Raw genomic sequence first — 15,705 nt, forward strand, 5'->3', positions numbered from 1 at the left:
AAAGGGAACAGGAAACTAAGAGAAACTAAAAGTCCATAAAAATGAAAGTACACTAATCTAAGAAACACACTAATCTTGACATAACATCCCCCACCTGAACAACTAATGGAGGCTCTGGGGGCTCTGGAGGTGGAAGAGGGGCCAGCAGAGAACAGGAACCAAGTAGGGATGTCAGCCGGAGAAACCATTAAGGTTCTGATGGTGGAAGGAACCATGGAGTATGCGGTCGATGAGAGCCCAGTGCAACACAGGATACAGCCAGAAGAACTGATGGAGGGAGAAGTCATGGTGGAGTTTTGGGGCCCAAACGACAGAGATGTCACCGGGAGATGTGGAGGCCCAGGCGTAATCTGATGGACTGAGAGACCAGGCGATACTAATTGACCAGGAGACCAGGAAGGAACGTGGTGACTGAGGCCTCGTTTACACTGTGTTTTCATTTCGCTATGGTTACACCTGTTGTCTACTACTCTGCCATTTTTTTACCCTCGAAAACAGAGACTTTCGAAAACGCTGCAGACCCCGCTTTAGTTTGTAAACTCCAGGGTTGCATTTCAGTGTAGACGGACCAAAACGGAGACTTTAGGATTAAGAAAGGTCAGCAAATCCAAGGAAATGCCTTTACCTGTTTTAACCTTCTCGTATTGTATGTCTTCTCTCTCTTGCACTTTCACTCTGAGTGTATTTTAATGAACATACCTCTTCTTACAATAATGAAAATTTGGCTACACTAAAGATGATTTTCCTGAAAAAAGAATGTTATATAACCTCATCCAGAAACACTAGTCCCTGTCACCCCTCCCTCCCCCCTCCCAGCAAGCCACAATGTACCTTCCACTCTGATGCCCTCACAGAGAGTTCAATCAGATGTCTTCCTTGGCTTATGTCATATCCTTGTTACACACTCAAAAGGGCATGCATCCCCCTTTTATCTCTCTCACTCTTTCTCACAAACACATCAGGGACACCTGCATATGTCTCTCTCTGTCTCTTGTGTGCATGTGGATCATGATCGTTGGTCTTTTTACCATCAGTAACAGCAACACTGAGAATCTGAGGCCCTGTTTACACCTGGTATTAAGATGCGTTTTGGTCAATCGGATCAAGTGGACGACGTTAAATACAGGTGTAAACAGGGTCTAAAGGTTTTGAGCTTCTGTAATCGAAACTCCTGCTCTGGGTTCGTGCCAAATTCCGAGCTCGGAGCCCTCTCCTCGGACAGCATGCCATATACGCATAATTTATACTTTATCTGATTATATGTAAGTGTGAACTCATGAAAAGACTATGGCTGCATCCAAAATTGCATGTTTTCTGAGTAGGTACTTATTTTAAACAAGTAGCCTATTACTATACTTTGTGAAAGTATATTTTCTATAACATTTTCATTACAACATTACAAACATTTTCTATATAGCATGAATGTAATCTGGACGTACTACATGACTACGCCATGCTGTCGTTGTCATTGTCCATCGTATGCGCACTTCTGGATCTCACCGGAAGTAATAAGTCATCCGGGTATACTTTTTGCCTAATCTTTAATGAGTACAGTGAATTCAAACATACATCATCTATATTGTGGGGAGGTTTGTGATTTAAGATTTTCATGTTTAAGCTTATCACAACGTCCATTTCATGCTGAATTTAACACACCTAATTCAGATCATCAGCTTGTTATGAGAGATCTCCATGAACTGAAATGAGTATATACAGACATACAAAATGTGCGGTTCTGTGGGTTTGAAATTCAGGACTGAAAGCAAGAGCCATTCTGAAAATTGGTGATATGGTGATAACCATAACATCATGATTTTTAATTTTGTGCAGTTTTCAAGAGTGAATTTGGTTGTAGACTGTGGTTGTCATTTCTGTAAATAGTCATCTGTGTGTACAGAACATATTTAGGTGGAGTGTGTGTGTGTGTGTGTGTGTGTGTGTGTGTGTCCAGGGTGACACAAACACATTAGCTCTGAAATACAAAGACAGGACTAATAATAATACGTCTGTTTCAGTAAATTATGCAAAGTGAATGATGTATGGCACAGCACAGCTCATGCCAATAAAGAGGGGCTGTTGAGATTTGAAACAAGCAATGGCAATTCATCTAATGGCTTATGCACGTTCTGTTCCCATTTATATCTGCTGAGCTGTTGCATTCTTAAATCCCAGAGGTGTGATCTTGTACTAGTGTAAGAAAGTGATTCACACTTTCACTTAGAAAATGCTGACCTGCTGTACTTTACCTCCACTGAGATTTAACATCTGCAGAAAGACAAGTAAAGTGAACGGGGCTTTCCTGAGTTGCACGTAAACCACAGTAAAGTTATAAAAGACAATGACAGATATACAGCTACTTTGCATCACACCACAGCATGCTGTTGTTCCTCTTGCCCACTGTTCTATGCCTTTGTGACTGTTTTCTCTACTTTTAAACGCTTTCCTCATGGAACTAAAATCCCAAGACTTGTTTAAATGCCAACATGGCACTTTTGCACCCTCCTCTGATAGTCTCTCTACACATGTCAGAAATTAAGGACAAGATCTTGTTCTGAAGCTCTTTCACAGTCATAAACCAACATGTCAAGTACAATTTTAATATAAGTATACAAGTATAAATTTAATATAAATATTGATTTTTATGTTATTATATCTGGCATTAAGAACAGTGAAGAGTAAATTAAGTCAGTTTAGTGTAAAAAAAAATGTCATCATTGTCTGTCACAGAGTATGTGCTTTTTTATGTATAGAATTGTTTTCTGAATTTCAACTTGCTTTTGTTCATCAGTATAGAGCCATTCAAAGTTGTCAAAATGTGCAATGAGCTTTGACACCACTTTGATTTTATTGAAAAATTTACTGGAATTACAGTTTTTCTTAATTGATTTGACATTTCTCCAAACTCAGGTAATTGCTCTCAAAAAAGTTAACACAGTGAACCGAAAACTCCGCTAATGTCCTAAACGGGTTGGAGGGGAAAAAAAAACAGTTGCAGCTCTTTTTATTGGGTTTACAAAAATCACAATCATTTGTGTTCAAGCACAGAAGTTTCCAAGCAGCACAGCAGTAATGACTTTATGAACTTCTTCACTTACAAGATTGATAAGATCAGGGAGAAAATTATAACTATGCAACCGTCTACTACAGTATCGCATCAGGCAGTGCATTGTAGTGTCCCTAAGAAAAAATGTGATTCATTCATTACTAGAGGAGAGGAATAATTTGTTAAACTCGTTAAATCATCTAAATCGACAACATGTATGTTAGACCCTATACCTAAGCTACTGAAAGAAATGCTTCCAGAGATCATAGATCCTCTTCTTAATATCATTAATTCATCTTTGTCATTAGGATACGTACCAAAAACTTGTAAACTGGCTATGATTAAACCGCTTGTTAAAAACATGCAACTTGATCCTACAGAATTAGTCAATTACAGGCCGATCTCGAAACTACCTTTTCTGTCAAAGATACTAGAAAAGGCGGTATCCTCACAACTATGTTCCTTTTTAGAAAGAAATGATATCTGCGAGGATTTCCAGTCAGGATTTAGACCGTACCATAGTTCTGAGACTGCTCTCATTAGAGTCACAAATTATTTGCTCTTATCATCCGATCGTGGTTGTATCTCTCTATTAGTGTTACTCGATCTTAGTGCTGCATTTGATACTATTGACCACAACATTCTTTTAAATAGACTCGAAAATTATGTTGAAAATTATTAGTGGAATTGCATTAGCATGGTTTAAATCATACTTATCTGACTGTTATTAGTTTGTAGCAGTAAATGAAGAGATGTCTCATCGATCACAAGTTCAGTATGGCGTACCACAAGGCTCAGTACTAGGACCGTTGCTTTTCACTCTGTACATGCTACCCTTGGGAGATATCATTAGAAGCATGGAATTAGTTTTCACTGTTATGCCGATGATACTAAGCTCTATATTTCTTCACGCCTTGACGAAACTTACAAATTCACAAAATTAATGGAATGTATAGGTGATATAAAAAATTGGATGACTAGTAATTTCCTACTACTTAATTCTGAAAAAACAGAGATTCTAATTATTGGACAAAAAACTTCCTCGCGTAATAACCTAGAATACTGTCTAACACTTGATGGCTGCTCTGTCAAGTCGTCGTCGTCGGTTAGGAACCTGGGTGTGCTCTTTGATACCAATCTTTCATTTGAAAGTCACATGTCTAGTATCTGTAAAACCGCATTTTTCCATCTTAAAAATATATCTAAATTACGTCATATGCTCTCATTGACAAATGCAGAACAATTAGTTCATGCGTTCATGACATCAAGGCTAGATTATTGTAATGCTATTATGGGTGGTTCCCCTGCACGCTTAATAAACAAATTACAGCTGGTCCAAAACGCAGCAGCTCGAGTTCTTACCAGAACCAGGAAGTATGACCATATTAGCCCAGTTCTGTCAACACTGCACTGGCTCCCTATTAAACATCGTATAAATTTTAAAATATTGCTGATTACTCACAAAGCACTAAATGGTTTAGCTCCGCAGTACTTGAGCGAGCTCTTAATGCATTATAGTCCTTCACGTCTATTGCGATCTCAAAATTCCGGCCAGTTGATAATACCTAGAATATCAAAATTTACTTCTGGCGGTAGATCCTTTTCCTATTTAGCACCAAAACTTTGGAACAGTCTTCGTAACATTGTCCGGGAAGCAGACACTCTGTCAGTTCAAAGCTAGACTAAAAACACATCTCTTTGACCTAGCATACACATTATAGACTATTATAATTCAATGTTAGGCTGCATAGATTAGGTCAGCCGAAACTGGGAACACTTCCCATAAATCCTGATGTACTCATTACATCATATGAAGAATGGCGTGTACGCTAATATTAGTCTCTCTGTTTATCCCGAGATTTACCGCAGTCCGCCGGATCCAGGCCATATCCAGATCTGATGAAGGACCTGTGCCTGGACGCGACGACAGCACAATCCTGAAGTGTCAACTAGTCTCTCCCCTGTGAAGGCCTCCTTCCCCTCCCTTTACCTCTGTACAGATAAAGAGTTGGCGTGAAAATTCCGGTTCGCATGGCTACGTGGAAGCGATAAAAATTCTGTATTATTAATTTTAAGGCCAGACAAGTAGTATGTTGAGGGTTGATTTGTAGGGAAGGACTACACGCCTGCGCACATATATTCAAACGCACATACCTATAGACTGAACTCGTAATACACATTTGCACACTATCGGCGTTCTCACTGGTTCGCATTTTTGAAGTTTGCGCAGAAAGAACTTAAGAGTTTTCTGTTAAAACGGTGTCGTGTTAGCGGCCCCTAAGTTAATAACTAATGATCGTTGCGACCGAAATGAATCAATCAAACTAACTTTAGCTGGACAATAACTTTATTCTAGAGCTGCTAAAAAAGTCAAAACAATCTCTGTTACTGTAATCTCCTATTATCACTGTAAAGCTGCTTTGGAACAATCTACATTGTTAAAAGCGCTATATAAATGAAGATGATTTGACTTGACTTGACTTGTGTACCATTTTTCCAACACAACAAACAAAAATCTATTATTTGTTAAATTCTCAATTGCACATGGCATTTTTTTTTTTTTAACTAGCCCCAAAAATCTGCTGAGACACAACATAAGAAATGCTAATTTCCTAATTGTTTACACAGCTATTTCAATTACAACAGCAAAAAAAATGGGGTTAAGAAAAACAACAAAAAAGAAGAATAATGAGAAGGGGAAAAAGAAGTATAACAGTGAGAGGTAGTGGAGAGGGTAGTGGAAGGGAATTAATGAGAGGGAGAGGAACAGAAGAGAAAAAGCTGAGAGGAGAGGAATAGAGGGTATAGGAAGAGGAGAAGAAGCAAGAAGAGCTGAGAATGTAGGAAGAGGATGTGATTGGCCATCGTGCCACAGTCAATGTCCCGGGACATACAACATTAGAAAGGCTCCTACATTTTTTAAACTCCCTCAATGAAAACCACTTTCCACAGGATAATCAAGAGCAAATGGAGCGAAATTTTGTAGTTGGGACAGTATCCAAATCCACCAGCACTGGTGCAAGAGTAGTTTGAGCATCACCCACTTTTAAGGATGGTGTTCCTTCCACCATATTCTCCTTTCCTGAATCCAATTGAGGAGTTCCTCTTCTCTTTGACATGGAAAGTATTTGATTGCAAATTGCAACCATTACAACCAGTCGTCTTCAAGCGATGGAAGAGGCCTGTGGAAAAGTTGAGGCACAATAATGCCAAGGATAGATTCAGCATTCACTGCGAAAATATATGCTGTGATGTTGATAAAATTCTATGGTCAAATGAAAACTTATTGTTATACAACTAAACTTTGAAGAATATGATTAAAGAACATGCAAAACTTGTATTTTTATTCATGTATTTGTGGTGAATTTATCAAATCAACAGAGAACACGCTTGTAGTTTAGATTTTTGATAAATGCATTAAATGCAGTGCTTCATTATGCAGTGAATATTGAACTGTTTCACCAACAGAGTGTGTTTAGTTTGCTGTGTTAATTGTTTTAAGAGCAACCACATTCATTTGGAGAAGTGTGTCAAATCGATTTAGAAAAACAGTTTTTGGGTTGAATTTCCTTTCTTTTTTTAAAAAATGCAATGCATTATTTTTTTCTAGCTACAGTAAAAGTGAGGTTGTCCAAAGAAAGACTTTCACACCTGAGAATTTTTTTTTTTTTTTTTACACAATTCTTGTGAACATTTTGTCACAACTTAATGGCATGCCACTTACTTGGAAATAGGCGTTTGATATTAATGTGAGTAATAATGTTTACTCACTCCTGTTTTGGCCATGAATTAACTGTTCCCAGAACTTATTAAGGTGGTTTACTAATTCACAATATATATACTGTTGTGGTTAAAAATATACAAATACAAAACTATACAAACTATACAAACTATACAACTATACTAAACTATAGTTTTTTTGTTTTGTTTTGTTTTTTAATTAACTGGGCAGAGGCCACTAGTTCCCAGAGTGTGCATGGGATGAGAAGAGTAAATGTTGAAATTAAGCAATTTTTAGTGTGTGTTTGAGCAAGAAAGAGGGTGTTGATGGTGTTATTTGGTGATATAGTCTATCTATCTTTCTATGGAAATATTAGTGGTTCAATGTCACTGCTGTTGTTGTCCTTATTTGTGCTTTCTCCCAGTTTTGTGTATAGTGAAAACAAATTAGTGAATAGAGCAAAAATTCAGTTCAGTCAAAAAAAATTTTGTACAGTATTATGTTGCTTTCTTTGATGATCCCTAAACAATACAGCACACAAATCTGCACTCTTTAGCCTACGATAATAACAAATGTGCCGTGTTAAATTTAATTTGTTGTTTCAAGAAGCTCAACAGGAAAGTGAGCAGAGAGGAGAGAAAAGCAACCAAGATTATGATTTTCTCTTTTATATCTATTCTGTATTGAGGCGTATTATTTACTCTCCAAGTATTCGTCTATCGCGAGTGCAGTGCTCTCTCCCTCTCTCTCCCTCTCTCTGTAATGGCACAGCATCACCTGCCCTCATTTCTTTATTCAGAAAGCCTTATGAAGTGCCAGGAGACTCATCCATGAGGTGGCGAGCAGGCGAGGATGCACATAGGCTACATCAATTGTTAACCGTTATTTTAACAGTCTCTGTGAAAGCGCCGCGATCAAGTAAGAAATCGTTTTGGAATTTGGATTCGGATTAAAGCGGCGTTTGCGCAGCTCTGTCAGATGATTTGATGTGCGGCACATGCATGCAGTGAACGAGACAATCGACCGCGCGAGATATTTAGACATGTAGAGGAGATGAATATGCAGGGCTGTGGTAGATAGGCTGAAACACGTGTGAGGAGGGTAGCAGAGTAACATTCAGCTGCAGCTCTGAGTCCACATGGGCTTTGCAGAGCAAGAAACACTGACGTTTAACTTGCATGGGTCTATTTTCTTCTCTGCGAGCGGGTAAGTAGGTTACTTCACCTGTTCCTTATCTTAAAGTCATACAGACACGACAGTTTTCGCTGTACTCTGAGAGACTATGGTCTCCTTTCGCTGAAATGTAAAGTGTAAAAATATTTTGACAGGTCACATAAAAAATGGCTTTATGTTGTAACATCTATCTATCTATCTATCTATCTATCTATCTATCTATCTATCTATCTATCTATCTATCTATCTATCTATCTATCTATCTATCTTCTCCCTTCAAAATTGGCTATTTTCGTAACCTAATAATGTTACAACATAAAGGTCACTATGTACCACTCTAAGTTTGTTGAATTGTTAGCCTGGCTCCATGGTAGCTTGTTGCTCTAGTCAGTTGGTCTCCCTTGGTTCTGAATGATTGCACCTGCACACACATCTGAGATCCCAAGATCCCATGAGATGCAATGCTGTCAGAGGCAACCCTGCAAGCAGGCAGGGATGCAGAATTAAAATAAAACAATAGCCTATGATAATGAAGTTAAAATATCATCCCTCTCATTTTGACTCTCTCTGTCTCTCTGCCCCTTTTAATTTCCAGTTTTCCTCTTGCATTGTCCTCTTGTTTTTACTACTTCTGATATAATCAAGACTGGCAAGAATTACACCAAAGCATGTGAGTACTTTTTTGCATGCTTTCTCAAATGCGTCCAGTATAATTAGGCATAGTTGCTTTAGGTTATCTGGAGGTTAGTGTACACTTTATGTAGCCTATGCCATTCGATTATCAGCTGTTGTTCCATTTTAAAGATATACACAATTTGGCTGCAGTTCAATGGAAAAACTATACTTTGAAGTGGTTTTCTGTTTGTTATTGCCCAGGAAATCATCCAGAACAAGAAAATTTGTATTATCTGTTTAAATTCCATTTTCATATTATAGTTATGGCACTGTTGTTTTTGAGAAGTACTGAATGTGATCAAATGCAAATTGTAAATAAATCATTAGTACCCTGAATCATGAATCACTGGTAAGATAAACTGAATAACCCAGAATATTCATGAAGTCATCAAGTTGTAAATTTTGTTCTTTGCACTTGAATGAACCATTTCAAAATCAATCAAACTGTTTACAACTCAATGCATACCGTATTTTCTAATCATCTCTTTTTTTGTGCAACTGGACTTATAGAAAATACAAGAATACGACTTATAATCACCCCACGTAAACACTGCAAATTTTAAAATTGTGCTTGTTTTTGCATTGTATACAAGCTAAAGTGTTTAAGAGATGGTTAGTTGGTGTATGTGTCTGGAAAAATGCCCTCTGAACTGACTTGTGTTTTGGCTTTATTTGAATGAAGATGCCCTTTGTCATAAATAATATATAGGGTCTGTGGTCATATGATGATGATGTAGCCACAGGGCATTTAAACATCTGGGTGATCGTCACTTTCATACTTATTACATTCTTTCTATCTCTCTTTCTCTCCCTTTAATCTCTCTCTTCTTCCTGCAGATGAGACCATCATCCTTCTTTGCAAAAAGGAGAAAATCAAAATTGGAACTTGTTTGGTCAATCGATTAGGATGTTACTATAAGAAAGACTGTGGCAGGGAGTACATGTTGATGAAACTGATTTGTTCAGGTAAGCAAAACATCCAGTTTTAAATATTCTGTAATTATAAAATGTATTCAAAGAGTGTGGAGATTTTTCTATCATCCTTTACTGTCTCTTCCAGTCCATGATTTTTATCTCACTTACTGCTGGTGGTTTATGTGTTACATACACATCTTGTGTTACAGACCACAAATTTACACAAATTTATAGAACAGAGGCTTCACACTAGGGATGCTAACGATTAAACAATGATAGATAAATTGTCAATAATTGAGAAGTGTACGGCTCGTGCAAAACACGTGCAGTAGACACACAGGAATAAATGAGACGCGCACCATAGTTACTTATTATAAATGTATTAATAGGTGTGTTGGACTTGATGTGGTGCTGTGCAGACCAATCATTGTGTATGACATCAAAGTACTGCGAGAGCAATTAGAAAGCATACGGAACCATCTGCTCTCTAATCGCTCTTGCAAAACTTTTATGTCATACACTGATCGGTCTGCACAGCACCGCTTCAAGTCCAACACACCTAATGTCTTCAAGCCATGCAATTGATTAGTTTGGCTAGTCGTTTATTTCGAAACATAATTAACTGTAAGCCCGTCTAAATCGGTCCAATGGTGGTATCCGATAGAACGGGTGAAGGTTTCTGCGCGTTACTGTCTTTCCTTTCACGCAACACAACAAGATTAAATGAATTACATTTTCTCATGTATTACCTCGTTATTTCATCTGACTCCATAAATGAAAAAGGTTTTAATGATATCCGAGCATCATTAAAAGTGAGCGAATGTTTGATTATTCCTTTTAACTCTTTACTTATATTTTACCAGTTCATATTAGGAAGCTACGTCGCTCTGAGGTCCTCACGCCTTCTGCTTAACGCGGGTCTCACGATCACAAGCTCATCAGTTTTGGTCACCGAACAGAGGTAATTGGCTATATACCTGAGATTGGTCGCATTCACGCTTACACAATCAAATATACTTTGGTATAGCCCCCGTGATTGCATACACTTGAAATTAAAATAAAATTTACTTCAGGCAGAGGTATGGCCACTATTACAGATATAAGTTCACCAACATTACTTCTCTTATAATAGCTTTGGATTGGCCATGCCGTGGTTTCCCACGTACACTTATCTAAAGTAACATTAAATTAAAACAGAGGTAAGACACACCCAAATTTAGATTGGTCAAGCAGCATTTTTGCTGTTCTGAATGGAAATTCACTTCTTGTCTTTGCGTACCATGTACACTTGTATTAGTTCCAAATATTAGTGGTCACTAATCTGACGCAACTTGCGGTAACATACGAATCCATTTAATCTACTTGGGAAAACAATTTCAGAGTCAGTCGGAATAAAATCAAATGTAACAATTTATTATGTCAGGTAAATGTATCATGGCAATTTCATAAATACAAAACATCAAATGCTCTGGAATAAAGAGAGAAGATGCGAACCTGACATTATAAAATACATGATGCGGAGTGTCTTGCATACACTCCGCATCACGGGCTAATTTGAGTTACAAATCGCCCAGAGCCTCTTGTTGCATTTCTTTATATAGACAGAAACTTCTTTCACATGGAAACATTTGCTAACAGTGGGAATTTGCATTCATAGTTTACACCTTTTGGGAGCAGAATGCCATTTGCCTGGAGGACCCACCCTCCTCTGTGTGCACGTTCTCTAAACTCTTAACTTTATTACCTTTTGGTTTACTTCTTTGGGAATGAGACATTTGTACCAGTCGCACAGAGACATTTCAAATGATACCAAACATGTATAATACTGTATGATAATTATTCACATTAAACCCATATAGATTTTTGAGTGAATATCTGGTGATCTCAGCGTGAGAGAGAGACAACATGGGGGAGGTGATTGACTCGGGGATGCTAGTTTCTCAAGAGAGAGTCAAATGTTAATTTCGAGAAAGGTCCTTTGTCTTCTCGGGGATGGGTCATTCCTCAACCAGACTGCCCGGCATTTTCTAATTTCTCAATTCTTACATAACCAAGGGTAAAAAAAAAACCCACCAAACAATCGATTTTACTGAACATGAGAAATACTTGTTTGTGTAAACGCCACAATTAATGTAAACAGAATAAACAAGTAATAATATCCTGGTTGAGAAGTGATGATTTTCCAGCGCTGTTTCAGTTGTGCGCTCCTATTCTATGGCGCATGGTAAATCAAGACTTGTCAATCTGAGCGATCAAACCAATCCAAGCGCTCTCCAGCTGTAAAACACTGTCCGTTTGGTCTCTACATATTGTCCCTACCCTCTATATCTACCCACCATACCCGAGATCCAGTTTCCATTGATTGAACTTTCAAATGACGTTGGAAAACACTGTGTCATGAACTCGATGTGATCAGATCTCGGAAGTCCTATAGCTTTAGCCAAGCAGCATGTCATGTTACTCTGTGATCTACGCATTGTCTTATGTTTCATTCGGGCTCGTTTGAGACCATCTGTTCTAAATAAAAATATGGGATCTACTACGGTTTACTAATGTTGTGGGAACTTACAGACCAAAACATGGCACAAAAGCATCATGTGTATACTGTTTACACATGCATCGGTGACACTTTCTCATACAAGTACTTGGTTTAGTTTGGCCTCTAACTGAAACAAACATGCTCGTTGTATTCTGCTAGTTGAGACCTTTTCAATGCTATATGACACAAGTCTATCTGTTATGTATGATGATTTTACAGATCACATTTTCATTTAAAGCAGTTATTTTTTCATGCTGAAAAAATAGAGCAATTCTGATATGTTAGAAAATTTAAAAGCACTTGTTAAGGTCATATTCCCTATATTCACTAATGCCAATCTTCTAAACTTTAAAACGACACCTATTTTGTGTTGGTTAAGCAAGTTGTTGTTAAGTAACATGATAACTTACTAGCCTCCCTGGCTTCGGATTTAAGAGGTTAAGGGTAACGATTAATTGTTTGTTAATTTAAACAACAATTGATTATGGGAATTTTTGTAAATTGACATCCCTACTTCACACACTTGTAATGTTGATACCAGTTTTATCCTGAGGAATAAACAAACAAACCAAACTGTAGGCAGCTAGCTGGGGGTCAAGACAGAAACCATGGCAACGTGGCTCCAAGTTGTGATTCAACTGGGCTATCTTGACACTGAATTGATTAAGCAGGGTTGGTTTAAAGGGAGCACTTTTCTCCTCAGTTTGTCTGGCAGCTTGAAAGAGCTCAGAGTTACAGCGCAACACAATATAAAGCATGTAAACTACTACTCAGAGTGCCAGAAATGTCATATAAGAATGAGAATTTAAATGTTTTCATACATATATTTGACTGAGAGTGATACATCTTCTCGTTGAATTACTTAAAGGCAGGTTGTCAGCCATCAAGGGATCATTCTCAACCCTGGGCAAACAAATCCAATAAAAACAAATTAAAAAAATAGTTTTGCTAGTTGATTCAATATTAGAAAAATGGTTCCTGAATGTTAATGCATGCTCAAGGGACTGCAGTTACTTCTTTTCCTTGCAAAATTTTAATCAGAATATCATCTTTTGTTATTGCTGTAATTATTATACGAGACCAGTTTTGTGAAACCTGAGGCAATGTGTATGTGATAGAAAAAAAAAGAACACGGAGGCAGCAGGCTACTGCAAACGCTTAGGGGTTTATTTCTACAGAATGGGGTTACAAAAGTAAAGCAAATGTTAACCTAACTGAGGTAAACCAAAGTATTTATAAAGAGGAAAAAAAAAAAACTTAACTAAACATGAGTCACTGTATTTGCCTCTCAAACAATTACAGAGGTCTAGGGACTACAGGACCTGTTCTCTCACAGAACACAACTAACTTATACAGAAACAGTTAACAAATTTTTACATTGGTGGCCAGCACCAATTAACACAAAAAGGGGGATACGTAGACGCATAATGGCCATTACACAAAATAAACAAATATGAAAACATCAAATATAGCTACACAAACAAACACTTCAAATAATACTGTCAAATGACTTCTCTTTATAAATGTGTTCCTATACATAAAGAAAAGAAAAGGAAGCGAAATTGTCCTTGGAGTCCCCCGGGGCAGAAACCGGAATGGTTGCGGCCCGATCATTGGCTGGAACCGTATACATCCAATGTTTCTGTCCGAACCCCTTTTGAAGGTGCACCAGCTCATGGGACTCAGACGTAACAAACTCAGCAAACTAAACGTTAAAGAGTGTGCGCACTTAACTCCAAACGAAAGTTTAAATAAAGTTCATTAAACCAAAATAATGTTGTTGAGCATTCTTTACTGTAAACAAATTCCATTGAATAAAAAGACAAAGTGACCTTACCCAGGCTAAACAACATCCGCCACAGTGTGATTATGTTCTTCCAACTGACATATACCCCCCGGTTTCACAGACCAGGCTAAAGCCTAGTCCCAGGCTAACATGCATGTTTGAGCTGTTTATGAAAGCAACTTGCACTGGCATATCTTAAAATGTGTCACTGCCATTGTTTTATCTTAAGATGCACACCAGTAAATTTTTTTAGGCACGTTTATAAAAGCTAATTATATGTCCCAATTGAACTAAGGCCTAATGCTGGCTTAATCTAAGCCCTGTCTGTAAAACCAGGCCATTATCTTGTTCGCTAAAAGGCCACCATCCTCTTTTAAACACCTTTGTAAGGGACAGGCAGTCCCTTTGGCCATAGCGCGTTTAGGGCTTCTGCTAATTAGGACTGACCTTTAGTTAAACTGTTTACTGACACAGGAAATTGTATCTACTTACACTGATGATGTCACAAGGCTTTCAACACGTAGCAAAAGAACATGACGTTGTATTTTGTTTAACCTTACCTCATTGATTTAAAATGCCTGTCTTTTGGCGGGTAGGCCTACTATGATATTAGACTATATAGCCTATAATAAAAGATAATGAATTTCAAACCTGAACCAAACATATTTTTATTCAAAGATCAACAGTCTGTCATTAGTCTTTAGTCTGCCACAAAAAAACAACAACATTAAAATCATGAACTCAAATGTCATTGTGAAAAAACAAAAAACAATGACTGTTGTAACAGTGTGTAAATTAGACCTTTCAGGCTATAGCCTAACGCTAATAAGCCTTATGCCAAAATTATTATTACAACTAAATTGTCGGTCATTAAATAAGAAAACGTACTCGGTTACCTAACGTAACCTCGGTTCTCTCTAGAAGAGGGAACGAGTATTGTAAGTTGCTTACGCTACGGGAAAGTTGTCTTTTCTCGAGATCTGAACCCAAAAAATTATCCATAATTTTGTATTTATTGTCAACGCAGTGCGGCAGCCAGCAGACCATAGCAGGCTGTATAAGCGTGCTCATTGGCTGTCCTGCGGCAACTGCAGCAGCATATCAGTGAGCCCTGCGTGACGTCACGCCCAATGAGGTCGCCCTCCACGTGCCTCAGCCCGCCAGAATGGGTGTGGCTAGCGTGTATAAAAGAAGGGCTCACAGGCTGAAACTCTGGTTTTCATAGACTGAAGCGAATAAGCTCGCGGCGCGACACGGCAGGTTACGCAATACTCATTCCCTCTTCTAGAGAGAACCGAGGTTACGTTAGGTAACCGAGTACGTTCTCTTACGAGAGGTTCTCTCGTATTGCGTAAGTTGCTTACGCTACGGGAACCCCTTGTCAACGCCGTGCGCGCCGAGCATCCACTGCATGAGTCCCAGGGGAGCCCGGGGAACACAACATGCGGGAACAGGCGGCCAGCAACGCGGGCCAGCACATGTCATAAGCACTTCATAGGAATACAGAGCGGCTCTGCCAGTCTATGTATAAACGTGGAGAATGCGGCCAGCAGCGCGGGCCAGCACAGTACATAAGCACATCATAGGGAGAAATAGAGCGGCTCCGCCGGTCTATGTATAGAGAGTATAAACCCCTAGCGCAGCTGAGTGGAGAATAGGCGGCCAGCAACGCGGGCCAGCACCAGTGCACAAGCGTGTGATGGGGAAAATACAGAGTGGCTCCGCCGGTCTGTATATAGAGAATCTCATCCCTTAGTGCAGCTCACCAGAAAAGGTAGTAGTACACGAGAGTAGTCTGCACATGAACAACTGGGCAGAACATACATATCACTTAAACTGATAACAGTTTAGCC

The 15,705-nt window shown here is 38.6% G+C and overlaps 1 protein-coding gene across 1 annotated transcript in view; it reads left to right on the plus strand.

Moving 5' to 3' along the window:
• The first annotated feature begins 7,577 nt into the window (after window positions 1–7,577).
• Window positions 7,578–15,705, plus strand: part of bean1 (brain expressed, associated with NEDD4, 1) — a 63,385-nt gene continuing 55,257 nt past the window's right edge. The window contains exons 1-3 of the mRNA XM_084109826.1: window positions 7,578–7,970; window positions 8,533–8,607; window positions 9,450–9,578. Of these exons, the coding sequence (XP_083965952.1) occupies window positions 7,943–7,970; window positions 8,533–8,607; window positions 9,450–9,578 (232 nt within the window). The 5' untranslated portion in view covers window positions 7,578–7,942. The remainder of the gene's footprint in view (window positions 7,971–8,532; window positions 8,608–9,449; window positions 9,579–15,705) is intronic.

This window comes from Abramis brama (genome assembly GCF_963993115.1).
Source record: "Abramis brama genome assembly, chromosome: 3".
NCBI lineage: Eukaryota > Metazoa > Chordata > Actinopteri > Cypriniformes > Leuciscidae > Abramis > Abramis brama.